The sequence below is a fragment of the Cervus elaphus genome, chromosome 18, assembly GCF_910594005.1.
Source record: "Cervus elaphus chromosome 18, mCerEla1.1, whole genome shotgun sequence".
Lineage (NCBI taxonomy): Eukaryota > Metazoa > Chordata > Mammalia > Artiodactyla > Cervidae > Cervus > Cervus elaphus.
Window position 1 is genome coordinate 54,743,878 of NC_057832.1, and position 27,717 is coordinate 54,771,594.

The following is a 27,717-nucleotide window of genomic DNA, read 5'->3' on the forward strand; positions in this document are numbered from 1 at the left end:
CTTTTAAAACATGTTAACACCAATACAACTGGTTTTGAATAATAAGTTTTTTTTTAACTGATGGATATTTAAATTGTTTCTAGCATTTTTGTTTTGTCTTGTTTTTGTTATTACAAATAGGAAGGTCAATGAAACCCTTTTAGATAAGGTGTTTTTTGTGTTTTTTTGGTTTGTGTCCCATTTTATCTTTGGATAGATCCCTAGATATGGGGTTGCTGGGTGAAAAGGATAAGTGCATATAGAGTTTTGCTAGATATGGCTCAATTCCCCTTCATAGAGAATTTTTAATTACAGACACTGGCAATGTTTGTAGGTGTCTGTTTCCCATGGTCACACCATCTGAGTACCTTGTCAGATTCTGTATCCTTTCTAGTTTAATGGTTAAGAAATACATTGTAATTTGCATTTAAATGTGTCTTACTATGAGTGAGGAAGTGGGGGGAAAAGGTTTATTCTTCAGAAAGATAGAGAAATAATAGTTTGTCATGAAGAATGGTATTTTATTGTTTGAAATAGAAATATTATTTATGCAGTAATTTTTATTTTGCCTTTGAAGATGGTGACACCAGTGCAACTGAGAGTGGTGACGAGGTCCCCGTGGAGTTATACACTGCGTTTCAGCACACCCCGACGTCGGTCACGCTGACCGCCTCGCGGGCTCCTAAGGCCAGTGATAAAAGAAGGAAGAAGAGTGGGGAGAAGGAACAGAACATTTCAAAATGTAAAAAAGTAAGTTTTTCCTGTTTTGAGGATGACTAGACAGGGAGTGACAGTTTTACAGGAAAGACAGAATTATGGATAGTATTAATAGCTAGAAAAGGTAGCAAGATCAAGTTTAATTTTAAAAAACTCATTAAAAAATTTTAATGTATTTTAAAGACTGAAATGGAGTGGAGAAAAATGTTTGCAAACTGCTTTGAAATCATCACTATGATGAGACTAGTTATAGAAATGCAAAAGAAGTTTTAAGGTAAGATTTAGTGAAAGTTGCCGTTCTATAAAACAGAAATAAGCGTGGTAAATTTGTAGTAGCTTATAAACGGGTAGAGGTTTGTAGCTGTTTGTTTCTGAATCATGTTTAATCATTTTATAAGGCTACACATTTGTTGAGTTTCTTACTATCTAGATTTTTCTCACTTAAATTTTTGTATTAAAATATCACCAGGATATGGCAGAAAACTGTAAAGAGTGAAATTATACCTAGATATAAAATGAAGTTTTACCCCCCCTAAACATTGGTTTTTTTGGAGTAAATCTTTATGATATTTGATTATTTAATAGGCAGCATGTACTTTTAAATACATTTTTCCGTTTTCTAATTTCACCTTCCTATTTAAAATAAGTCTTGATTTATTAGTAGTCTTGATTAACTATTAGTAGTCTTCACATATATGTCTCTCTAATTTTGCTTCTCTATACAATTGTTACCAAATTCTACCTCTGTTTTCTGACATGTTATCCTTACTTACAGTGTTCCTTTCATTACTAGAGTATTCTTTTCTCTGTCTTTATCTTTTAAACTCCTATTCTACTTTGAGGCCCATCTGAAGCACTACTTTTTCAATGAAATTTGCTTTTCTCCTATCAAAAATGATCATCTTTCTTTATATTTCATCATGGCACTTGAACCTGTTATTATAGCACTTAATCAGATTCTGCTTTATTTCATTGTTACTTTCCTCATCTCAGAGTGTAGTGTACAGAGGAAGAGATCATCTGTTAAGTGCATTTTACAATTTAGGAAGTCATGTTTAGGTATTAACGATCTTTTTCTCTCATGCTGAATTAGTAATACTTGATAAGGATTAGGAAAAAAAATCTAAGAACTGGGCATAAAGATCTAGTTTGCTTTGCTGTTATGTTTTTACTACTATTGGGGCAATATGTAGTTAAAAATACACAGCAAAAAGATGTATCTAATTTTGCTTTTTATTCAACCTGTTGTTATGGCTGATTGTTAAAAATGCGAATGGTGTTCACAGTAGACATTCTGGACAGATGACATTTAAAAAATACTCAAACACCTAGTAAGGTGTTGGTTGGTGTTTTAGCAATTCAGAGCTTTGACATGAAGTGTTAACACTGTTAGAGACATAGATTGTGTATTGTGACCCACATATTAGGAGTTTAAAAATTTTATTAATTGTTAAAATTTTCTGATTTTACTTGAAAATAATTCTTTACACTTGATATTAATTTTTTTCATAAAATTATTGTCTGCACATATTACTTAGAAATGTTCTTTTATTATTTTCTTTCAGTGTTTCCTCTGTAAACCAAACTTGTATCTTCTTTCATCATACTTCAGATTTTTCTTTTGTTTCAGCTGCATAGCCATTATGCAGGTTTAAAATCTGTAAATCATCTTCAGTCTTTGACATTCACTCTTGATTTTTCCTTTGGAATGTCTCTTCGCTGTGTTCTTATTTTTCTTCCTTTTTGCTTCTACAAACCCAATCTATGCCCTCTTCCCTCATAGTAGTATAGTAATACCTTCTTTAATTTCTCCAACTTTATCCTCTTTCCACTTCAGTCATTCTGCACTTGGTTATGACATTTTCTACAAATACTGTTTTATATCACTTCTCTGCATGCTAAGTTGCTTCAGTTGTGTCCACCTCTTTGCTACCCGATGGAACATGGTCTGCCAAACTCCTCTGTCCATGGGATTTCCCAGGCAAGAATACTGGAGTGGGTTGTCATTTCCTTCTCCAGGGGATCTTCTCAACCCAGGGATCAAACCCATGTCTCTTATGCCTCCTGCATTGGCAGGTGGGGTCTTGGCACCACCTGGGAAGCCCTTCCCTGTTGAGAGGTATTTCATAGATTCCTCCATCATAGTGAAGATCTTAAAGTATTTAAGCCAGAATCTTAAAATCTGACTGACTTTCATGACCTAATTTTACAGTTTTTTAACCAGTCTTACGTCATACTGTTTTTAGTAGGTACAAGTGTGGTATACTAGTTTTTTTTTGAATGCGACATATTTTTGCTTATTGCATGCCTTCTTTCTTATTTCTTTAGTACCAGAATTGTGTTCAGTTTTCCATATGGCTGAACAAATCCATTTTCTGTGTTCCTAGCTCTTTTCCCATGTTTTATGTGAAGATTCTTTGCTGCTCTTACTGCTTCTGCTTCTCTTCCTCCTCCTCCTCCTTTTAACAAAACTTGCTCTCTTCCAACATACAGTCTACACACAAACTTGGAACTTAAATTTGGAACTATATTGCTTACTCTAGGTTTAATGTTTGTTAATCTCTGTAAATACAGAGTTAATCTCTCTAAATACACTCACTTTGTGGAGTGGAGTGGTGAAGTGAGTCTTAAATTCCACTTTAGAATGTGGCAGAATAGAGAGTTCCCATTAAATATTAGTTAAGTACAGTTCTGTTTACCACATTGCTTATTGTTCTGAGTCCCAATAGGTGCTCAAATATTACTTGCTAGTTGACCTAGAAAATTAAGGTAATAACAAAATTGTTTTATCACCACCCCAAATCTTTGCTCATGACTTAAAACTACTATAATATTTTTAATACCTTCCAGCTTTTATCAAGTGTTTTTCCATGACTGTATTTTAATATTGAGCAAATAGAAAATTTAGACATTTTCTTAGCATTAAATATATATACATAATTTCATGTTTTTACATTGTATTTATTTTTAATAGTAGTTTAGTGTTCTAGTAGATGATTTTACTTCAATATTCCCTTAGTTCTGGCTATATTGGTTTTTACCATATTTTGTGTAATTATGCAATTTCAAGAAAAAGCTTGAGTGAGCTCATTCTTAGATATTAATTTATCCAGTTTTTAAAGATCTAACTCAGAATGCTGTGTTATTTCAGGCCTTTCGTGAAGGATCTAGGAAATCATCAAGAGTTAAGGTAAACACATTGAATCTAAGCCCTAATTATCAATTGTCAAGTATCTAAAATCTTACTAAGTGGTTGCTTGGTCATAATCTTTCATTAATGCTCTCCCCATTCTGTGTCATTTCATTGCTTATTATCTTTATGAAATGAAGTGGGAAGAAGTGGGACCATAGAGAATTCTAATTGGATTAAAGTTTATTAACACTGTTAACATTAAACAAAAAGGGATACATAAGTAATTTCTAATATTGATTCATTTTTCATTTATCATTGTATTCCATGTCTCTAGTGCCACTTTTTTTTAGTATACTAGACATATAAAATTAGAGAAGGAAATGGCAACCCACTCCAGTACTTTTGCCTGGAAAATCCCATGGATGGAAGAGCCTGGTAGGCTACAGTCTGTGGGGTTGCAAAGAGTCAGACCCGACTGAGTGACTTCGCCTTCACCTTCAGACATATAAATGCAAAATCATACTTGGAATTTGAAATTTTGCTCTTCTACATAGTTTGAATTCTAGGGATTTAGTCAAGTCAGTAGTTATAAAATACTTTGAAATCACATAGATTCACCATGTAAGTACAAACTTGTTACTTGTACCTTGAATTAATTAGTATACATCCTTAATTTTGTAGAGGCCAGGATTGCTGAGAGAAGCAAGCCCAGCCCCTCACCCCCCAACCCTCCCACCCTCCTCCAACTCTGCCTTCCCTTAAAAGATAGGTTTGTGTTGGATGATACAGGTCAGCTACACAGTGTTACTCTTAGATTTTTAGGATAGGTAGTAAAGGAAAATAAGTATCTCAAGTTGGCAGATATTAAAATAGGATGTGGGAAGAATGTTACTCTTAGGTTTCTAGGATAGGTAGTAAAGGAAAATAAGTATCTCAAGTTGGCAGATATTAACATAGGATGTGGGAAGAATGTTAGAATGTATCTGTTGTACCCATAGTATAAAGTGTAATAATTATTAATTACCCCACATTCCTGAAAGACAGATCATTAAATAGCTGTCAAATGATTTGTTTTTCTTAAGAATGTTAATACATGGTGTTGGCAACATACTGCAAGTCCAAAGTTTTATAAAATGTTCTTTATATGTTAAAGTTGGGTATTTTATATTTACCATGTTAAATTTGTATTTATGGTATTTTTTCTGATGCCAGAGTGACGATCTGAAAAAGGGTTTTATATTAAATTCTTGAATCTATTCATCCTTCAGTGGTTTTCCTTTCTTTCCACTTTATTTAATCTGAATATCAGACTTAATGAGGAAGGAACATCTTTTACTTAACTGAAATATGTTTTCATTTATTATGTAAGGAACTGACTAAGGAATTAAAACTTTCAAAATGCTTTGTGCATCTTTGAAAATTTTTTCCTTAACCTGAAGATGTCTGTTTATGATCATTACATTTCCAATAAGTGATTCTGTCATATGTGAAAAAGGTTCAAGAGATATAGAAGAGCTCTGATCCTCTTCTGTAGAGGAGTTTTTTTTTTGAAAAGGGAGCAAAAAAGAAAAAAATTTAAATGGACTAGATTTCTTTAATAGAGGTGATAAAAATCTTAATATGTAGTCATGTAAGAGAAAGACAGGTATTTATGTTATCACATATGGAATCTAAACAATATGAATAAATACAACAAAATGGAAACAGACTTACAGAGAACAAACTCGTGGGTTACCAGTGGGAGAGAAGGGGACAAGGGTAAGATGGGGGTTAGAGGATTAGGAGTTACAAACTACTATGTATGGAATAAATAAGCTACAAGGATAATAATAAGCACGGGGGATATAGTCACTATTATATAATAACTTTAGGTGAAGTATAATCTATAAAAATTTTGAATCACTGATATACACCTCAAACTAATATAATATTCTGAATCAACTGTACCTCGATATAAATAAATAATGGGTAGTTAAAAAAAGTGCTTGTAGACTTTTGTGTCTGTATGTAATATATGAAAAACATTTTTGTATTACAGAAATTATATTCACTATGAAAAACTCTGAAAAATAAAAAAATAAATAAAGGCCAAAAATATGTAATGTTTCATGAGTCCATAAAATATCAATTAGTAAAATAAACCTCCTATCAAATAGCTGAACAACTTACTATAGTTTGTTTCATTATAGAAAAGATACTTTTTGTAATAGTTTATTTACTTATACATAAGGTGGACTGTTGGTAAATTTTAAGTGTTACTGTACACGTGTACATGTTTAACATGCACATATATAAACATTTTATATATATATAAAGCATATATAAAAATTTTCTTGAAATCTTTACGTGATTTTAAAATTTCATACTTACATTAGGTTGTACACATTATGGAAGTTACCTTCTCATAAAGATGTTCAGTTCTGTAGAAATCAGAACAGCATTTACAAACAGCTTAATTGAAACTTTGTGTTAAATCTATTATAAATTCAGTATAAATTTGAATTATACTATCAGTAAGATACAATATATGTTTTTGTTATCTGCATTAATTCATTTTCATCCTGAGATTACAAATAACTGAGGGAGTCCGGTTTTAATAAATTTTTAAAATAATGTGGTAATTATGCCTTTCTATAAATTTTATTCCAGTGAGAAAAGGAATTCCCTTTTTGTTTCATAAAATCTATTGAGAGGTTGTAACTTTTCACTACTTGGCATTTAGCATTCTTTTTTTTTTTTTTATTGGAGTATTGTTTTACAGTGGTGTGCTTCTGCTATACAGCAAAGTGAATCAGTTTTACATATACATATATACACTCTTTTTTAGATTCTTTTCCCATGTAGGTCATTATAGAGTATTGAGTAGAGTTCCCAGAGTATTGAACACTGAATAGGTCCTTCTTAGTTATCTATTTTATATCAGTATATATGTCAATCCCAATCTTCCTATTTATTCCTCCCCTGACCCTTTCACCCTTGGTAACCATAAATTTGTTTTCTACATCTGTGACTCTATTTCTGTTTTGTAAATAAATTCATTTGTACCATTTTTAAGATTCCACATATAAGTGATATCATCATAATTGTCTTTCTCTGTCTTATTTTGCTCAATCTGACAGTCTCTCCATCCATGTTGCTGCAAATGGCATTATATTTTGTTCTTTTTAGGGCTGAATAATATTTCATTTTATATATGTACCACATCTTCTTTATCCATTCATTTGTAGATAGACATTTAGGTTGTCTATTCCTGGATATTGTATATAGTGCTGCAGTGAACAATGGGGTGCCTGTATCTTGTCGGATTATGGTTTTCTCTGGATATATGCCCAGGAGTGGGACTGCTGAATCGTATGGTAGCTCTATTTTTACTTTTTATGGACCGTCCATGCTGTCCTTAATAGCAGCTGTAGCAATTTACATTTCCACCAACAGGATTGGAGGATTCAGTTTTCTCCACACCCTCTTCAGCATTTATTGTTTATAGACTTTTTGATGATGGCCTCTCAGACCAGTGTGAGGTGATAACATCATTTGATTTGCATTTCTGTAATGATTAGTGATGTTGAACATCTTTCACATGCTTTTTGGCCATCTGTGTGTCTTTGGAGAAATGTCTATTTAGATCTTCTGCCCATTTTTTTTTTTTTTCCAATTGAGCTGCATAAGCTGTTTGTTTATTTTGGAGATTAATCCCTTGTCAGTTACTTCATTTGTAAGTTACTTGTAAGTTACTTCATTTCTCCCAGTCTGTAGGTTGTCTTTTTTGTTTTGTTTATGGTTTTCTTTGGTGCACAAAAGTGAGTTCAGTTAGGTTCAGCTTTTTAAATTTTCATTACTATAGGAGGTGGATCAAAAAAGATATTGCTGTGGTGTAGCATTTAGCATTCTTAAACGTTTTTTTTTTTTTTTTTCATTTATTTTTATTAGTTGGAGGCTAATTACTTTACAATATTGTAGTGGTTTTTGCCATACATTGACATGAATCAGCCATGGAGTTACATGTATTCCCCATCCCGATCCCCCCTCCCACCTCCCTCTCCACCCGATTCCTTTGGGTCTTCCCAGTGCACCAGGCCCGAGCACTTGTCTCATGCATCCCACCTGGGTTGGTGATCTGTTTCACTATAGATGATGTACATGTTTCGATGCTGTTCTTTTGAATCAGTTCTAATGAGATGGATGAAACTGGAGCCCATTATACAGAGTGAAGTAAGCCAGAAAGATAAAGAACATTACAGCATACTAACACATACATATGGAATTTAGAAAGATGGTAATGATAACCCTATATGTAAAACAGAAAAAGAGACACAGATGTACAGAACAGACTTTTGGACTCTGGGAGAAGGCGAGGGTGGGATGTTTCGAAAGATTAGCATTCTTAAATGTTTTAAATGGGGGTATGGAGGGGGCAAGCACTTAAGCTTAAAGGTCCTTGTTCACACTCTGTGAGAAGTGAATTTTATTCTTATGTAAAATTTATCATGTGGACAATTCATTATAGATTTTGGAATTACACAAGAGTAAGATATCAGAGTATATTTTTGTTACAAACATGGTAAAAGTTGAAGTATTACATCATAAAATAAGTTTATAGTTAATATGCAATATGTATAGTTTACGTATAATTGCAGATTTTTTTTTTTCTGGTTAAATACAACTGTGAGCATAGACTAGATAGTGGTAGATTCAAAGAAGTTTTTCATATGCTATCTTTTTTTAACTGTAGACTATTTTGGGGTGTTGTAGTTTTATTGATAGCTCCAATTTGGCTACAGTAGTAAAAAGTTTTCTGCTGTTCAGATTAACTCCCCTTCCTTCAGTTTTCCAAGCCATGTGTCTGGCATCAGTATAAAATGTAAGCTGCTCACTTTCCCACTGGGACCTACTTAGAAAGCCTATCATTATTTCTAGTTTATATTCTTTTATATAGATTGTCACTGTGTGTGTGTGTGTGTGTGTATAAATACTTAAAATCCAGATATTAATGCTCAGTTTGCTGTGATTTTAGGGCTCAGCTCCGGAGATTGATCCTTCATCTGATGTTTCAAATTTTGGATGGGAGACAAAAATCAAAGCGTGGATGGATCAATATGAAGAGGCAAATAATAACCAATATAGTGAGGGTGTTCAGAGGGAGGCACAAAGAATAGCTCTGAGATTGGGCAATGGAAATGACAAAAAAGAGATTAAATCAGATTTGAATACCAACAATTTGATCTTCAAACCTCCTGTAGAGGTAAATACATCATTTGCCAGAAGATGATAGAAAAAAAATGTTTTTCTACTGTGTATTTTAAGTATTTAGACTGAATGCAGTCTGGTTTTATTTTATTTATTTGTTTAGGTTGTGCTGGGTCTTCATTGCTGCGCACAGGCTTTCCCTAGTTGCAGCAAGCAGGGGTTACTCTTCACTGCAGTGCTCAAAGAGAAACTGCTGCAGTGGTTTCTGTGAGTGCCGAGCACAGGCTCCAGGCCAGCAGGCTTCAGTGGTTGCAGTACATGGGCTCAGTACTTGTGGTTCATGAGCTTAGTTGCTCCAAGGCATGTGGAATCTTCCCAGACCAGGGATTGAACTGTGTCCCTTGCATTGGTGGGCAAATTGTTATCCACTGTACCACCAGGAAAGTCCAGAAGCGATCTGGTTTAGTTAATCTTAACTTTTCTCCCATTGTAGAGCCATATACAAAAAAATAAGAAGATCCTGAAATCTGCAAAAGATTTGCCTCCTGATGCACTTATCATTGAGTACAGAGGGAAGTTTATGTTGAGAGAACAGTTTGAAGCAAATGGATATTTCTTTAAGAGGTATATTTATTTTCCCATATTAGTTTTCTATAGTTAAGTATTGAATTTTTGACTAATTTAACTATAATGTGTTTTTTTGTTCTCTAAGTGATCAATTTAATATTTAAAATTATAGTGTTGTTGAACAGTGATTAATGACAACTTTTGAACCATGATAAAATGTAACAACAAAAAAGATGCAGATGCATTCCTTAGAATCTTACCCATCCTATTTTGTTGACAGTCTTAAAGCAATCTACTTAAAAATAAACTGTAGCAGTATAGGTAATGAAAATCTCTGATTACCTGATGTTATAAGGAACCTTTCCCATCTAGATTTGCTAGAACCTGCAAAGACCATTGGTGACCATGTCCTTCTTTTATCAGAGTATGTTAGATGTGGTCTTACTTTATTGTCACCACTTTCAGCTCTGGCTTTCTTGGTACTGGAAGGACTTTGGAGGCCTCTTCTATCATTTGTGATTTGGGGGATGGGAATTGATGTGATCTTATGATAGCCATTGCATCCCTGAGGTCTGGAAGTATTTTTCTCTCTCTAGGGAAATAACATTCTCAACCTATATACTATAATTATTTAAGTATTTTGTATTGTTATAACTTGTGTTACTTAAGTTACAAAAGATATACAAAAATCTTTCCCTTTTACTTAGCAGATTTGATCTGAAACAATGCTGTGACTCAAACACTTAAATGGAGTGATAGGAACTTTAATCGCATCTCATTATGAATCCTTATGTAAAGGCAGTAGTCATTCCCTTTTTATCATTGTTTGTAAATTTGAATTCCCACCTTGAACTAATTAATTTTCTTTGGTTTAGGTAAGGTTATAGGAACAGGTAAAAATATTATTAGCATGAATTAGCCTAGTGGTTAAGAATGGATTCTGGTATCAGATTGCCTGTATTCAAATCTTGGCCTCCCTACTTAATGTGAGTCTTTTAGAAATTTCTTAAATTCAAAATGTTAATAGTTCTAATGAATTTCTTTTTTTGTAGACCATACCCTTTTGTTTTATTCTATTCTAAATTTCATGGCCTAGAAATGTGTGTTGATGCAAGGACTTTTGGGAATGAAGCTCGGTTCATCAGGCGTTCTTGTACACCCAATGCAGAGGTAAGCATACATAAATCCTTTGGGGAGGCAGGGGTAGGGAATGTATGGAACTTGAGTATTTAATTAAGCACAGAAGTCTGGTGGCCAAAAAAGATCACCAGTTTGTATCCATTGATGCATTTTCTAGTGCCTAGCATCTTTCCATTATAAAAATTAAGATGATACTGGCTGTGAGGTCTTCAGTTACTTTGCACATTGAAGAAATGGTGATGTTCATTCTAAGAAAAACTGTTGGACTTCTCTGTTCTGGAAGCTCTATTTATGAGTCAAATATATGCTCTGATTTGCTCAAACTTGATGACAAAGCTGAAAGCTAAAGTTGATTTTATATGTGCTTCTATAGTTTTTTTTTTTAAGTTGTGATTTAGAAGTGGTATATAAAATATTTCTGGTTTGTTTTTTCTCATACCAAAATAAACATTTTATAGTTATATAATGTTATAGCTAAGAGTATAGGGTTTGAAGCCAGACTTATAGGTTCATGTCTTCTATTTGACTTAACTAGCTTTGCATCCTTGTCTGTGCTTCAGTTTTATTTGTAAAAAGATACTATGTGGACTAAAGGATTTAATGCGTGTAGACTATGTACCTGGAACAGGGTGTACTGTAGAAAAGTATAGTGTTAAACTGTACTTTAACTGTTTACTTATAAATTGTATCATTACTTCTTTTCATTAAATCAAAGATGCCATCAGTTGTAAAACTCTAATTAAGAGATGTTAAAAGGTGAAAAAATGTGCATCATAGAACTGATGAAATAGGGTATTTTCATTTTGATGCTACTAGAGCCTGTATCAAACTTGCATTGATGTATACCTCCTTCCCAGTTGATAATAAATGTACAAGTCTTACAATTAATAGCATATTTTCCATGTTGTATTTTGAATTACTTTGAAAAGAATAGTTTTTAAAATTGCAAGATGAGATGCTTCTAAAGGTAGAAAATAATTTATAGAGATACAAAACTCCTTCTGGAAATATAAAAGTATTCTTTTAACTAACAGGTGAGGCATGAAATTGAAGATGGAACCATACATCTTTACATTTATTCTATACAAAGTATTCCAAAGGGAACCGAAATTACTATTGCCTTTGATTTTGACTATGGGAATTGGTAAGTTCAAGTCTGTTGTTTTGAAATAATTTCTGAATGTCCCTATAAAAATATGGGTATTGTCATTACTTTTATAGCATTTTATTTTTACTTACCATTAGGCAATTTAAAATACTTGGAAACAAACATTTTGGTATTAGCTTCCATTATAGCATGGTTGCTTAACTCTTCTAAGTTTTTCTTATTTATTTATTCTAAAAAATAAAATTTTATTCTAAAATTTATTCTAAATTTTCTTATTTATTGTTGTTAATGTAATGCTTATAGTATAATAATTTGTAATCCTAATTGAGCAATACTGACATTGTTTATGTGAGAATTTTTTCCTTTTCTTTCTTGTATTTTAGGTAGGGTGTGCAATTTTAGTCATTCAATTAATTTGGTTAATCAATAGAAATGGATGATTTCACTTTTTGCCCCTCAAAAGAAAAGAAAAATTGTGCCAAATTTTCTTTGCAATGTAAATTGAAAGGGTTTGTGGAGATCCTGCAAGGAAACTCTGAGAACTATTGTTCTGAAACACTAGGGGGTAAGAAAAGTTAATTCTGAGTATAAAAACTTCAATTTAAATTTTCAAAAAGCTTACTGTAAAAAATAGTAATACACAGGTCCCTGTAGGGAGTTCCCTGGTAACCTAGTGGTTAGGATTCTGGGCTTTAGCTGCCATGGCCTGGGTTCAGTCCCTGTTCAGGGAACTGGGATCCTGCAAGCTGTGTGCTCCCCCCAAAAAAGTCCATGTGCCTACTTTCCAAATTAAGAAAACAAACCACTGTCCACTGAAGGCCCTCGTGTTTAGCAGCCAGATTGCATTTCTCTTCCCTCTTTCACCAGAGATAACTGCCATCTTTAATTTGGTGAGTTTAATGTTTTTACTATGTCTTTAGATGTCCCTAAATAGTAACCAGTAATTTTGTATGTGTTAAAAATTTATGTAAGTTACAATCTGTATTATTTTGCATTTATCTTTTCTCGTTCATTACTTTCATGAGATTCAGTTCTTTTGTTATATGTAGCTTTAGTTCATTACTTTCACTGCTGATGTTATTTATCCATTCCATTATTGGTGGGCCTTTAGATTTACAAAAAATGCTGCATGTGTACATGTTCTCCCCATGATAGGCACCTAGAGGTAGAATTGTTAGGTTGTAGAATGTGTCCAAACTCAGTTTTTACCAGATAAGGATGCATGACCAGTTTATATTCCCATACTTTTACTTCCTTGCAGCACTTCTTTACAACTTAAAAAATCAAAGTTAATCCACGTAGTATCTTTAAAAGTTTGTGTGGTATCTGTTTTACACGGAGACATTTTTAATGCCCATTATGTTTGCTGTCATTGAAATCTCTCCTTCTTCAGTATGCATCTCTACTTGATTGTTGGAGTCAGATTTCTCCTGATAACTAAAGTATTTCCTTTTTGGCTCTTTCTTCCCACCGCCCCCCACTCCCCCCCACCTCCCCCCTCAAGGTGGGAAATTTAGCATAATTGCTCTTTGCTCATTGCTTTGAGAGATTGTTTCCCGTAGTGGGTAAAAACACAAACATTTTATAATATGACTCTCTGGTTTCAAATCCTAGCTCAGTGACTTATATTAGTTATATAACCTTGAACCAGTTTCGTCATCTCTCTACCTCATTATGAGAATAATACCACCTTACAGGAATGTTTAGAAGAATAAGTTAACACATGTAAAAGGTTTCAAACAGTTCCTGGTACAAAATAAGTGCTGAATAAATATTACTTGTTGCCACTGTTACTGTTTGCAGTTCTACTTTCCTAAAATCACAAAGAAAATACCCAGAAAGAGTTAGTTTCTATTAATACCTGATTTGGAGAGTTGAAGGGTAGAGCATAATGTTTGAATTCTATCCTTGATTCATAGAATTAGGCAGTTTGATTTTGTATCTTTCTACCAGTGTTGATCACTGATCAGTGCAAAGAAATAGAGGAGAACAATAGAATGGGAAAGACTAGAGATCTCTTCAAGAAAATTAGAGATACCAAGGGAACATTTCATGCAAAGATGGGCTCAACAAAGGACAGAAATGGTATGGACCTAACAGAAGCAGAAGATATTAAGAAGAGGTGGCAAGAATACACAGCAGAACTGTACAAAAAAGATCTTCATGACCCGGATAATCACAATGGTGTGATCACTCACCTAGCGCCAGATATTCTGGAATGCGGACTGAAGTGGGCCTTAGGAAGCATCACTGCGAACTAAGCTAGTGGAGGTGATGGAATTCCAGTTGAGCTATTTCAAATCCTAAAAGATGATGCTGTGAAAGTGCTGCTCTCAGTATGTCAGCCAATTTGGAAACCTCAGCAGTGGCCACAGGACTGGAAAAGGTCAGTTTTCATTCCAGTCCCAAAGACAGGCAATGCCAAAGAATGCTCAGACTACCACACAATTGCACTCATCTCACACGCTGGTAAAGTAACGCTTAAAATTCTCCAAGCCAGGCTTCAACAATATGTGAGCCGTGAACTTCCAGATGTTGAAACTAGTTTTAGAAAAGTCAGAGGAACCAGAGATCAAGTTGCCAACATCCATTGGATCATTGAAAAAGCAAGAGAGTTCCAGAAAAACATCTATTTCTGCTTTATTGACTATGCCAAAGTCTTTGACTGTGTGGACCACAATAAACTGGAAAATTCTGAAAGCAATGGGAATACCAGACCACCTGAGCTGCCTCTTGAGAAATCTGTATGCAGGTCAGGAAGCAACAGTTAGAATTGGACATGGAACAACAGACTGGTTCCAAATAGGAAAAGGAGTGCGTCAAGGCTATATATTGTCACCCTGCTTATTTAACTTATATGCAGAGTATATCATGAGCAGTGCTGGGCTGGATGAAGCACAAGCTGGAATCAAGGTTGCCGGGAGAAATATCAATAACCTCAGATATGCAGATGACACTACCCTTATGGCAGAAAGTGAAGAAGAACTAAAGAGCCTCTTGATGAGGGTGAAAGAGGAGAGTGAAAAAGTTGGCTTAAAGCTCAGCATTCAAAAAACTTAAGATCATGGCATCCGATCCCATTACTTCATGGCAGATAGATGGGGAAACTGTGGCAGACTTTATTTTCTTGGGCTCCAAAATCACTGCAGATGGTGGCTGCAGCCATGAAATTAAAAGGCACTTACTCCTTGGAAGAAAAGTTATGACCAGCCTCGACAGCATATTAAAAAGCAGAGACATTACTTTGCCAACAAAGGTCCGTCTAGTCAGGGCTATGGTTTTTCCAGTAGGCATGTATGGATGTGAGAGTTGGACTATAAAGAATGGTTAGTACCGAAAAATTGATGGCTTTGAACTGTGGTGTTGAAGAAGACTCTTGAGAGTCCCTTAGACTGCAAGGAGATCCAGTTAGTCCATCCTAAAGGAAATCAGTCCTGAATATTCATTTGAAGGACTGATGTTGAAGCTGAAACTCCAATACTTTGGCCACCTGATGCTAAAAACTGACTCTTTAGAAAAGACCTTGATGCTGGGAAAATTTGAAGGCAGGAGGAGAAGGGGATGACAGAGGATGAGATGATTGGATGGCATCACCGACTTGATGGACATGAGTTTGAGTAAACTCGGGGAATTGGTGATGGACAGGGAGGCCTGGTGTGCTGCGGTCCATGGGGTTGCAGGGAGTCAGACACTACTGAGCCACTGAACTGAACTGAACCAGTATTGAACATGAGATGAGCAGGACTATTAGAAACTTGGAAAAATAAATTATTTTATATTTTGCTGCTGCTGCTAAGTCACTTCAGCTGTGTCCAACTCTGTGCGACCCCATAGATGGCAGCCCACCTAGCTCCCCCATCCCTGGGATTCTCCAAGCAAGAACACTGGAGTGGGTTGCTGTTTCCTTCTCCAATGCATGAAAGTGAAAAGTGAAAGTAAAGTCATGAACAAACATTAAACTATTCAAAACATGCAAAGTGGGAGACTTCCCTTATTGTGTAGCTCCAGTTTTGGCGTTCAACCTGTATCCAGGAAATGAACTAATAAATCTTGGTGGTAGACATATAGAAGGCAGAAAGTTAAGAAAATTGAAGAGCTCAAAGTGTGGTCTTTGGACTCAGATAGACCTGTATTTGAATGTCTTCCCTACTACTTAATGTATGACTTTGGACAAGATACTAACCCTCTGAGTTTTAATCTCATCTGTAAAATTGGAGTAATGACTATCACTACTGTGAAGATAAGAGAATGCAATTATTTTTCAAGCTTCCATTTATTTGAAAGAGGGAATACGTAAGGGCAAAAGGAATTAAGACTCAGTTTTTTTTCAGGGTAGCTTTTTAAAGAACTCTGGTTATTGAAATTATTTAAGACAAACTAGTTAAGGTTTGGTATTTATTTACCTAGCATTTTTTAATTTAAGTCAGATTTAGAGTATTTATCATATTCTGCATATATATTTTATAACACGCTGAAGTAAACTTTTGGCCTTGATATAAGCCATGGTATCATTTTACTTAAGACTCAGTTTTAGCTTACAGTTTTGTTTTTTTCCTTCTATAAACCATCACTGGTGATCCTTATGATTGGTTCTTTTAACTTTTATATTGGTTTTATGAGAAAATAAAATTTATTTTGTCATAGTTAACCAGGGATGAAAATTAGTGAAAAGGAGTGCTTATGATTAGTAATAGCATAGAGTTTTGTAGAGATACAGCTTAAGATGGATTAGGAAATTTTACAGTTTATGTCTTGAATAAATATTTAAGTGATTTTCTTTCCAGTAAGTACAAGGTGGATTGTGCATGCCTCAAAGAAAATTCAGAGTGCCCTGTTCTGAAACGTAGTTCTGAATCCACGGAGAACATCAATAGCGGTTATGAGACCAGAAGGAAGAAAGGCAAAAAAGAAAAGGATATTTCAAAAGAAAAAGACACACAAAATCAGAATATTACTCTGGATTGTGAAGGAACAACGAACAAAATGAAGAGCCCAGAAACTAAACAGAGAAAGCTTTCTCCGCTGAGACTATCAGTATCCAATAATCAGGTACTGAATCTTTTTATTTTAGGACTAACTGGGTGGTTTTTTTCCCTCCACATTTTAGTTATGTATGTATTTTTATTTTTGCTTGTACTGAGTCTTTGTTGATAAGTGCAGGCTTCTCTTGTTATGAGAAGTGGGGGCTACTCTTCATTGTGGTGCATGGGCTTCTCACTGCAGTGGCTTTTCTTGTTGTGGAGCACAGATTCTAGGCAAACAGCCTCAGTAGTTGTGGCTCGTGGGCTCTAGACACAGACTCCAGTAGTTGTGGTACCTGGGGTTAGTTGCTCCACCGCATGTGGAATCTTCCCAGACCAGGGATCAAACCTGTGTCCCCTGCATTGGCAGGCAGTTTGTTATCTACTGTACCACTAGGGAAGTCCTCTACTGACTCTTGATGACAGAAATTAACAGAAGAAAATTAATTTGTCATATTTTAAACTTAATGTAAAATGGCTTAAAATTAAGTTCATTCTATTATTTAATGAAGTATACTTATAGAACACAAATTCTGCTAGAATTTGTACAATATTTGTTAAACTATTAAGGAACAGCTCACACAGCAAATTCTTGTAGAAGTGAATATAAGATTTTTCTAAGACTGGGTAATTTAAACATTTTTTCCAGATGACACTGTTCTTATGTTTATAATAAATGTTCTTATTTATTAAGAACTCTAAAAGTCTTAAGCCATAATGTTTCTTTTAATTTGGAACATGCATGCATATGTGCTTGCTAAGTCACTTCAGTCATGTCCGACTCTTTGCGACCCTAGGGACTATAGCCCGCCTAGCTCCTCTGTCCATAGGATTCTCCAGGCACGAATACTGGAGTGGGTTGTCATTCCCCCTTCCAGGGGATCTTCCTGACCCAGAGATCAAACCCGTCTCTTAGGTCTCCTGCATTGGCTAGCAGGACGTAGGTTCTTTATAGCTAGCGCCACATGGGAAGCCCAATATTTGGGACATAATGAAATCAATTCTGTAAGTGTGACATAAGATTTTTGAGAGGAAATTCTATTTAAAATATGTAAGATAAATTTGGGGAAAGAGTTTGGCCTATTCTTCTGCTTCACAAATACTTCACAAAGTATTTTGTTATATGCCCTCTAAACAAGTGGAAAGACCTTTTAAATGTGAAGATTAAGATTTTATTCATCTCCAGTGTCTTATTTTCATAAGTTTCCCTTAAGTTTTAAATTGAACAGATATTTACCGAGCACTTGGTATATGTGGGCACTAGGTTTTGTGAAATAATATATATGTTTATGTATTGGGAAGAATATAAACCTAAGGCTTTGTGGTCTCTATAGATAAAAGAATATTATTGACTAGAATTTTTAAAAAACAACATTATTTGATTGAAGGATTTTGAAAAGTTTTCTGAATTAAGAAACCAGTTATAAGTTTCTGAAATGAGCTTAAGAACAATTTTTATGTTTAATTAGTTCAGGATGAAAGTTATTTAAATTACATTGTTCAGTGTGTCTAGTTTGTAGATGGAGGAGTAGATGCTTAAAGCAGTCATTTCCATCTTTCAGGAACCAGATTTTATTGATGATATAGAAGAAAAAACTCCCATCAGCAATGAGGTAGAAATGGAGTCTGAGGAACAGATTGCAGAGAGGAAAAGGAAGATGGTAAGTTGGAAGGCCAGTAGCAGCTTCACGCTGTCACTTGTGTTTAGTGACATTGTTCTTCCCAGAATACTTGTTGCTGCCTTTAGGTGGGCCTTTACCCTGTTCTTTGAAATTAGCAAACAGGATGGTGTCACCGAGCATTTCTGTTTGGCTTTGTCATTACCATTCAAGTAACTTCCACTAATCTTTTGTATTTTTACTGTATGTTCACTAGACAATTTAGACTTTGTAACATTTATGAAATACTTTTAACATTTTTGAAGCAGTGTACTGTTAATAAATTTTAATGCCAGAATTACTGTTCAAAATGTTTTTTATTATTTAAATGTATCTTTTTTCTTCATAATTTAATGTAAAACAAAAATGGAGTTTAAAAGATTATAAAAAAAAATAAAAGATTATAAAAGCACTAACATGATTTATGCAAAAAGATACTGGCAACTGCTATTTTTGTATCTCATACTGCTATCATAAGGTTTTCATTAAAATAAGTTTGGCATTTATACTCCTTGTACTATTTATTTGCAAATACCTGTATAAAAGCTAGGACAAGATATTTTCTTAAAAATCCATGGTATTTTAGCAATTGATATAATGTCTAGGCAAGTTAAGAAAATACTGTGGTATAGTTTGCCTTAAGATTTGAAAATATCTTTATTTACCAACTGATGATCTTAGTGTGGGTTTTCCCCACTCCCTTTTTATATACTTCCTCATTTCCTGTTTCAGTGATCTTCATGTTGTGTTTCATGGACTCTCAGGTGTCACTATACTTAGTGGTAGTATCTTTGGATTTTGGTCATTTGTAGGCCTGCTTAATATAACTGTTTTGTTGCCTTGATGGTCATTCCTCTAACATTGATGTATTGTTGATATTCAAAACTGCAAAAGCGATGCCAAACTGTTCCACAGCCTCAGGGTTTCAGAAGCACTGCTCTGATAGGACAAGGGTAGTGTTAGGAATAGGAGAGAAGGAAAACAAAGGAGAAAAAGTATTGGTGGTTGCTTATAAAGAAAAAAGAGTTTTACCTCTACCTAGAGAAATTATCTTGATCCTTTTCTAAGATTCAGTTACATCTAATAAATTACTTGTACCCATCCCAAATACCTGTGGCCCTTTTTTAACTTGATTTTCAATATTGGCCTGTTTCATTCCACAATTGCCACAGCCTTGTCTTTGCAATAATCCTGGAGAAGCTTTAAGAAGATCACTTTATGCTATGACTGGTTTCTGTTTGAGACATGCGTCTGGTAAAAATATGGCTCTAAAGGATATAACAGTGCTTGGGGACGGTGGGGGTGGGGATGGGGGCTGGAGATGGGCAATGGGGAAAAAAAAAGAAACTCAAACATGGAGATTTGTTATATGACTCTGGGGTTGATTTAAAAATACTTTCTTCTTTTAGTATTGCAAAAGTTAGGGAAACCCATAACATTCTCATTTTCAGATCCCAGTAGAAAATACAAATGCCTTTTATTGAACATGATGGAACTTTGAATAGGTAGATAAAAATGCTTTCTTGGGAATCCATTTTTGTCCTGATTTTGTCTACTAGTATGCTATATTGACAAATGAATACTTCATGTTTTTGTATCTATTTTAGCATACTCATTTTAATATCAGTATTTTTCATAGGATGAAACAAATGTCAGTATTAGGAATTTGTCTGGCATCTTGAAGGGGTGTGAAATTTTTTTATTGAAGTATAGTTGAGGTACAGTGTTAAATAAGCTACAGGTGTACAATATAGTGATTCATAATTTTTAAATGTTTAACTCCATTTATAGTTATTACAGGACATTGGCTATATTCCCTGTGTTGTACATTATATCTTTATAGCTTATTTTATACCTAGCAGTTTGAACCTCTTAATCCCCTACCATTATATTTCTCCACCTCCCCACTGGTAACTACTAGTTTGTTTTTTATATCTATGAGTCTGCTTTTTTCTTATATTCACCAGTTGTATTTTTTAGATTCCACATATAAGTGATAACATAAGAGTATTTGTTTTCCTCTGACTTACTTCACTTAGCATAATATCCTCCAAGTCCATTCATGTTGCTATAAATGGCAAATTTTCATTTTTTATGGGTGAATAGTATTCCATTGGTGTGTGTATGCACGTGCATGTCTGTATCACATCTTTATCCATTTATCTGTTGATGGACACTTAGGTTGCTTCTGTATCTTGACAATTATAAATAATGCTGCTGTGAACATTGGGATACATGTATCTTTTCAAATTAGTGGTTTTGTTTCCTTTAAATACTGAGAAATGGAATTGCTGGATCATAGTTTTAATTTTTTGAGGAACCCCCATACTGCTTTCCTTAGTGACTGCACCAATTCACATTCCCACCAACAGTGTATGAGAGTTCCCTTTTGTCATAGACAACAGTGTGTGACAGTCATGGAATTCTCCAGGCCAGAATACTGGAGTGGGTAGCCTTTCCCTTCTTCAGGGGATCTTCCCAACCCATGGATTGAACTCAGGTCTCTTGTATTGCAGGCAGATTCTTTATCCGTTAAGCCACAGGGGAACCTGAAAATACTGAAGTGGGTAGCCTATCCCTTTTCCAGCGGATCTTTCAGAGTTCCCTTTTGAAATAAGTTATTTTAAAATCCTTGGCTCTGTAACCTGTAGCCTTCAAAGTCACTGTAATGTTGTTTGTTGTAATTTCAATATTTGCCTTGATGTTTTAATTATAGAATTTTTGCTATACTCAAATGATGAGAATGCAAAAGTGTGCATCTTAAGAATTCATAAGCAGTTGCCATGACCCCTCAAGTATTACTATTTGTAGTATATTCTGAAATATTTTGCTTACAAAAATTTAAATGCTAATCAGTCTTTATTAATCTACATACTTCCCTGACAGCTCAGTTGGTAAAGAATCTGCCTACAATGCAGGAGATCCTGGTTCAATTCCTAGGTCAGGAAGATCTGCTGGAAAAGGGATAGGCTACCCACTCCTGTATTCTCAGGCTTCCCTTATGGCTTAGTGGATAAAGAATCCGCCTACAATACAAGAGACCTGGGTTTGATCCCTGGGTTGGGAAGATCCCCTGGAGAAGGGAAAGGCCACCCACTCCAGTATTCTGGCCTGGAGAATTCCATGGATTGTATAGTCCATGGGGTCCTAAAGAGTAGGATACAACTGAGTGACTTTCATTTTCTTCATAGTCTAGTGTTTGCCTTTTACACTAGGTTATAGGCTAGGTTATCATCAGTAATGAGAAAGATAGGTCAACTCCTGAGAAACTTAGGTCATTCTCATTTAAATTTTCTCCTGGACAGGACAGACTTTAAATCATTATAATAGGAAATACCAGTCCTCATGAGATTGGGGTATAAAGAGAGTCAGACTTTCCTCCCCTTTAAGTACCATGTAATATCCAAATTCAAATATACTTCAGCCTATCCTTTTGTAGTACAGCTTGAACCATATGAAATTTTTGAGGATAGTTTTTACTTACATAAATGGCAGTTCCATACACAATATTAGTATGTTGGTTAATATTACTATGTTGTTTGGTCTCCAAAAATAGCACCAGTGTCTTTATGTATTTTGGTTGCTACTTAAGAGTGGAAGACAATGTCTCTGCCTTCAACAGTTAGAATGCAGCAGGAAGTGTGGTAAAGGAGAGACAAGATTGGTAACTTAACGGCTGGAGGGTTCAGAGGCCATTTCTTGAACTAGGTAGAATTTACAATGGACCTTATGATGTTTAGTAAATAAGTACAGATTATAGTTTGTGGCTCAATTGTGTGGAATTGAATGGGTGGTTATTTCTCTAGGGGAAATAGCCTGGAGGTGGTTATGTGATAAATCACATTTGGCTGAATTTATAGGCTAGTTTTTTGGGTGAGGGGTGGGGAGGGATATAGGGTAATAAGATTGGTTGGTTGCAGATCATATGAAATGCTGAATGATTAAGATTTTATGGAAGAATATTCAAATCATTATGTGGCCAGGATAGGAAGTCATTCTTTTATTAACCGTTTCCTTTTTCCTTCATTATGGTTTGTCCCATCCCCTCCCTTTAAGAATTTACTACCTGCTTACAAAAGCTAACTTGGGGCTAAATGATGTGGAAGTAAACAGATGGTTATTAGACATTTTCTCTTTAACAAGAGATTCTTTGTCAGTGGGCTGAAACTGACTTGGGAGACTCTTACAGTCATCCTAGTTAAGCTGAAATACAGTGGGTTAAAATACAGTAAGTTGTAATTCAGCTGGTTGCTTATACTTCCCTGGTTCTAAAACCGGGACAACTGAATAGACTCCCCCAGTTCCTTGGTAGTTGCGGTTAGGTGGTCATAATCTTGTGAGACGTTAAGTGTATAGAAGAGGGTTTGATATTGGGAAGCTCACCTTATTTTGATGAACTAACAGGTGACAAAAACTATAAAACTTTTGAAAGATTTAAATTAAAAAGGTTTACTTCCCCTCTTCTGCCCCATTTATAATTAAATGAAAATAACCTTCTTTATATATAGTATCTTCTAATATTGTTTTCAAAATAATTTTCTACAACCTTATGGAAAGACTGTATGTACCTTGGGAATAGTCTGGGTAATACTTGATGACTCTTTGCGACCCCATGGACTACATAGTCCATGGAATTCTCCAGGCCAGAATACTGGAGTGGGTAGCCGTTCCCTTCTCCAGGGGATTTTCCCAACCCAGGAATTGAACTGAGGTCTCCTGCATTGCAGGCGGATTCTTTACCAGCTGAGCCACCAGGGAAGCCCAAGAATACTGGAGTGGGTAGCCTGTCCCTTCTCCAGTGGATCTTCCTGATCCAGGAATCGAACCGGGGTCCCCTGCATTGCAGGCAGATTCTTTACCAGGGAAGCCTGTGATTCCAGTGGTCTTCACACTTAGGAGAGAAATTTGAGACCAAGGGCATGAAAGAATAGTTACCTAGGTGTGAAGTTCTTGAACCTAGGTGTGACGTTCTTGAACCTTTTAAGCATTTAGGACAATCTAAAATTGTGTATCACTAAAATATAAATTGCATAAGGGCAAGGGTTTGTAATTTTATTCATTGTCACAGCCATAGCTTCTAGGGGATAAAAGATGTCTGGCTTTTGTAAAAGTAGGTGGTCAATAAATGAGCTAAACACTAAATGTTCCTGGCTGCCATTTGAAGAAAGCTATATAGATAGGCCCATGCGTGTGAACCAAGTTAAGCTTCCTTGTAGTCCAGGCAGTGCCCTGGAGGTCCTACCAGGATGCAGGATTCCCGTTTTCTCAATATTAATCTTTGACATCAAAAAGTATTCCATGGAATTCTAAGATGTTTTGTCAAAGAGCTTTGTGGCTAGTTGAGTTTAGTAAACAATATACCTTGTCCCCAACTTGGAGATTTCCAGTATACATGGTATGTTTAAATGCTTTTGAGAAATTCTGTTTGTCAGCATTTCCTAAACTTGTATTAATACATCCTTGCAATTTGTTGTGGTGTTGACACGTTTGTCATACCACAAATTTTCATTCCATAGAAAAAACAGAAAACACTACTCTGTAGAATCCATGCTCTTACTAATGCCTCCAGGAAGTGACTTGGTTTATATCACTTTAGAAGCTGTAAAAGGATTTCTAATAATAAATAGTAAAATATAAGCAGGGTAAATCTGCCAGAAAAGTCATCTGACATGTATTGTCCATCTCACTTTTCTCTCCTCACAACATTAATACTGATTACTAGTTGTAATTTTCTTATTTTCTCTCATCTGTGTTTAGGAATTATATCTTCAAATATGAGTAATCAGTGAATGGGTAACTAATCATAGTATTGAATAGCAAAAAGGAACCTGTTTATTTGTATAGGTTTTCTGTTCAAACAAAATGAGGACATTCAGTTTCAGCTGCCTTAATTAAATCAAGATTTCCAAAATCTTGCTTAAAGATTTCATTACATGCCTTCAAATAATAGTGATATACATGGTTTATATAGTGTATAAACAATATAGTGTATATAGTGTGTGTATATATGGTGTGTATATAGTGTATACACAGTACAAAAAATTGGAAGTTTGTTATATGCTGAGCACCATCTAAAGTACTGGGTGAGCAAAGAAAGCAAGGGTCCTATTCTGGAGCAGCTTTCATGGAGGATGGGGTATAAGGAAAAACATCAAACAGGAAACAGCATGATGAGGTTAAATTAAATCATGTGGTAGAGAAGAAATGGAGATACTCTTATGGAACAGTTTTATTGCTAAGCAATAATGTTACCCATTTTTTAAAAATTAGTTTCTAATTCCTTTTTGAAAGGATAAGGGAAGTTATTTGAATAAAGTGTGCAAGTGTTAGTCATTCAGTTGTGTCCAAGTGTTTGCAACCCCATGGACTGGAGCATGCCATGCTCCTCTGTCCATGGAATTCTCCAGGCAAAAATATTGGTGTGGGCAGCCATTCGTTTCTCCAGAGGATCTTCCCAGCACAGGGATCAAACCCAGATCTCCTGCATTGCAGGCAGATTCTTTACTGTCTGAGCCACAAGAGAAGCCCCTAGTTGAGTAAGAAGTCTTTTCCTTTCTCTATTTCAAGTTGTAAGAGTAATTTGGTAGGTTGGCCCTGCCATTTCCCTTTCCTTTAAAAGGCAACTTTGTTGTTTTAAAGAGCTACTTCCTACTTGGTGGCAAGGTAAAAAAAAAAAGAAAAAAGTAAATCACAAGTACCTAAATGTCTTCATTTTCTGTATCCTTCTTAATTCTTACATCCTACTAGCCGATTTCCTTCCAAAGCTACTGTAAGGTGTCTGCAGTGCACACTTATTTTCACTGTGCTTCGGATTACCAAATGTCTCTAACTGTAGTGGATTTTAATGGTTTACTCAGTTTATATTTTCACTGTGATATTGTATACAGCTTTAATTCATGTTCTTTATTTATGTAATTCTTGAACTATATGGACCTTAGGCTTTCACTATTTGTTGAATAGGGAGCTTAGACAAGAAGATCTCTGTAATCTCTTCCAAGTACAAAGTTATGTGATTTCAAATTACATTTGTCCTCCAATGTGTTTACACTGAAGTAAACACTTAAGTGTTTATACTTAGTGAAGCACTAAGTTGGAATAAAAATTCTCACTGAACCCATCCTTAAATGATTAAAACCCTATAAAGGGATATTATTTTTTTTAAAGGGATATTATTAAACAGACTTTCTTACAAAGTTTTCTGCTGACAAAAACTACTCTTTATGCCTTACGGTAAAGCACATAAACTGAGAAATAAGTCCTAAAAGCCATCTGTCGATCTCATCAAGAGAGCTCTCATAGTTTACTTTAGCACCTAACCCTCCAGCAGTAACAGCGGTGTGTCAGTTTAGCCCTGTGTGATTCTGATTCTATGTCAGGGTCTAACAAGTGCCAAGAACACAGAGAATAAAAATGACTTTTTGAGGTCTCAGCAGTCACTGGCTTGGAGAGTCTGGATAATTTAACAGGCACATCCTAGTGGTAGACTTACAAGTATCACCTAAACTACATCAAGCCCTGATGTTGGGGTCTATGAACAGTCTGCTGGGGCTAATTAAAGACTCCTAATTTCTAGTCCCCTGCACAATCAGCTTATAATTATCTCATTACATATAAAACTTTATTATTCAGTTAGATCTATAAAGTGGGTGGTAAATTTTCAGTCATTAGATATTGTATATCTGGTTGTGTGTGTCAAAGAATGTATTAAATTCTTGAATATACAAGCTGAATGATATGTGGAGTTTAAAAGTAGATTAGTAACTAATTTTTTTTCACATAATCAAAGGTATGTTTACATTTTCTAACGTGTGTTTTTTAAGACGAAACTAGGTTAAAGCTGTTAGGATACCTGTTTAGTGCTTTCAGTTAATAGTTGAAGTAACTGTAGCAAGAGTTATGCTTTTTATGTAGTATGTCAGTGGTTGGTAATTGGAAAGAAGAGCAAATCAGAAGCCAGGAAACTTGGATAACAATTATGGTTCTGCCTTTTAGAGATTCACTTAATATTCATGGGCTTTGGTTTCTTCAGCAGTGTAGGACTGGTAATTTTTAAGATCCTGACTAGCTCAAAAAGATTGAGTCACCTTTAAATAAAGGATTTTGCTTTACTGTCAGTTCTATTTTTTTCAATTTTTTAAAATATTTTTTTCAATTTTTAAATGAATTTTCTCTTTATACCAAATAATTTTATCTCTTACTCTAAAACAAGTGAATAATGGATTATGTCAAAGACACTTCTTTTTGCATAAATTCATATTTATCTTAGAAAACCTTGAATAATTGTGGATTAGAAAATACCTTTTTTGGGTGCCTGGATTGTGGGTAAATTGTTTTACACATAAAATGATTCTTGCTAAGACAAGTCTGTTTCTTTTGGAAAGGTATACTTTTCTCAGATTTATTTTTAAATTTATAAACACAATAATGAACCCCGTCTCTTTCTACCCACCCCCATCAACAGGTGAAGCAGTTATGAAAATCACATTTCTTAGTTACTCCAGACTTCTAAATTTAGGGTTTTAGAAAAGCCCTAATATATGGAGAAAGGATTTTTATAGAGAGCCATAGATGAATGGCGGTTGAGTAAAGTGAGTTATAAGACTAGAGAGACATGAATTAGCTGAAGAATGCAGCTTTAAAATTTCCAGTAAAAATAATCTTTTGCTTGTGTTGTTTATTTTAATGTCTTATTAATCATCCCAGACCAAGAAAGCTAAAGATGCAGATATCTGTCCATGAACAAGTAATCTTACCTCTTTGAATCTCAGTTTCCTTACCTGTAAGAGGATGAAGATAATGCATTTATAAGACCAACACATTTGCAGTATGGTAGTTTGTTTTACCATCTGAGCTACCAGAGAAGCCCTTAACTAACTAGAAAGTTCTCAGAGGGGTTTGTTTATAGATTTCCCTTATCTAGTATAACAAAGGAAAAAAAATACAGGAAAGAGTTAATAGTTTCCTTCCTGTGGGTATTTTGATGCTTGAATATCTGCTAATTACTTGAACTCAAAAGCTCCAATGTTGAGATGATCGTGCAGCCAGATCTTGAGTTACTGATCTTTCCCACATCAACGATGACGAAGAAAGACAAGTGGATCTGAACCTCAGGACCTGGTTTTCTTCATTTGGAGAACTGGGCAGTTGATGGACCTGCTTCTTGTTTCTAGTTGAAACCAGAAGCATTTACCAGGCCCACTGGCCAAG

The 27,717-nt window shown here is 34.9% G+C and overlaps 1 protein-coding gene across 4 annotated transcripts in view; it reads left to right on the forward strand.

The window, feature by feature from the left end:
* The window catches only part of KMT2E (lysine methyltransferase 2E (inactive)), a 94,694-nt gene that overhangs the window by 53,391 nt on the left and 13,586 nt on the right, over positions 1-27,717 (forward strand). For all 4 annotated transcript variants that reach the window (XM_043872121.1, XM_043872122.1, XM_043872123.1 and 1 more), the window contains 8 exons: positions 557-729; positions 3,848-3,886; positions 8,844-9,071; positions 9,510-9,640; positions 10,636-10,753; positions 11,758-11,867; positions 16,616-16,880; positions 18,415-18,513. In XM_043872121.1, coding sequence (XP_043728056.1) covers positions 557-729; positions 3,848-3,886; positions 8,844-9,071; positions 9,510-9,640; positions 10,636-10,753; positions 11,758-11,867; positions 16,616-16,880; positions 18,415-18,513 — 1,163 coding nt within the window. The remainder of the gene's footprint in view (positions 1-556; positions 730-3,847; positions 3,887-8,843; positions 9,072-9,509; positions 9,641-10,635; positions 10,754-11,757; positions 11,868-16,615; positions 16,881-18,414; positions 18,514-27,717) is intronic.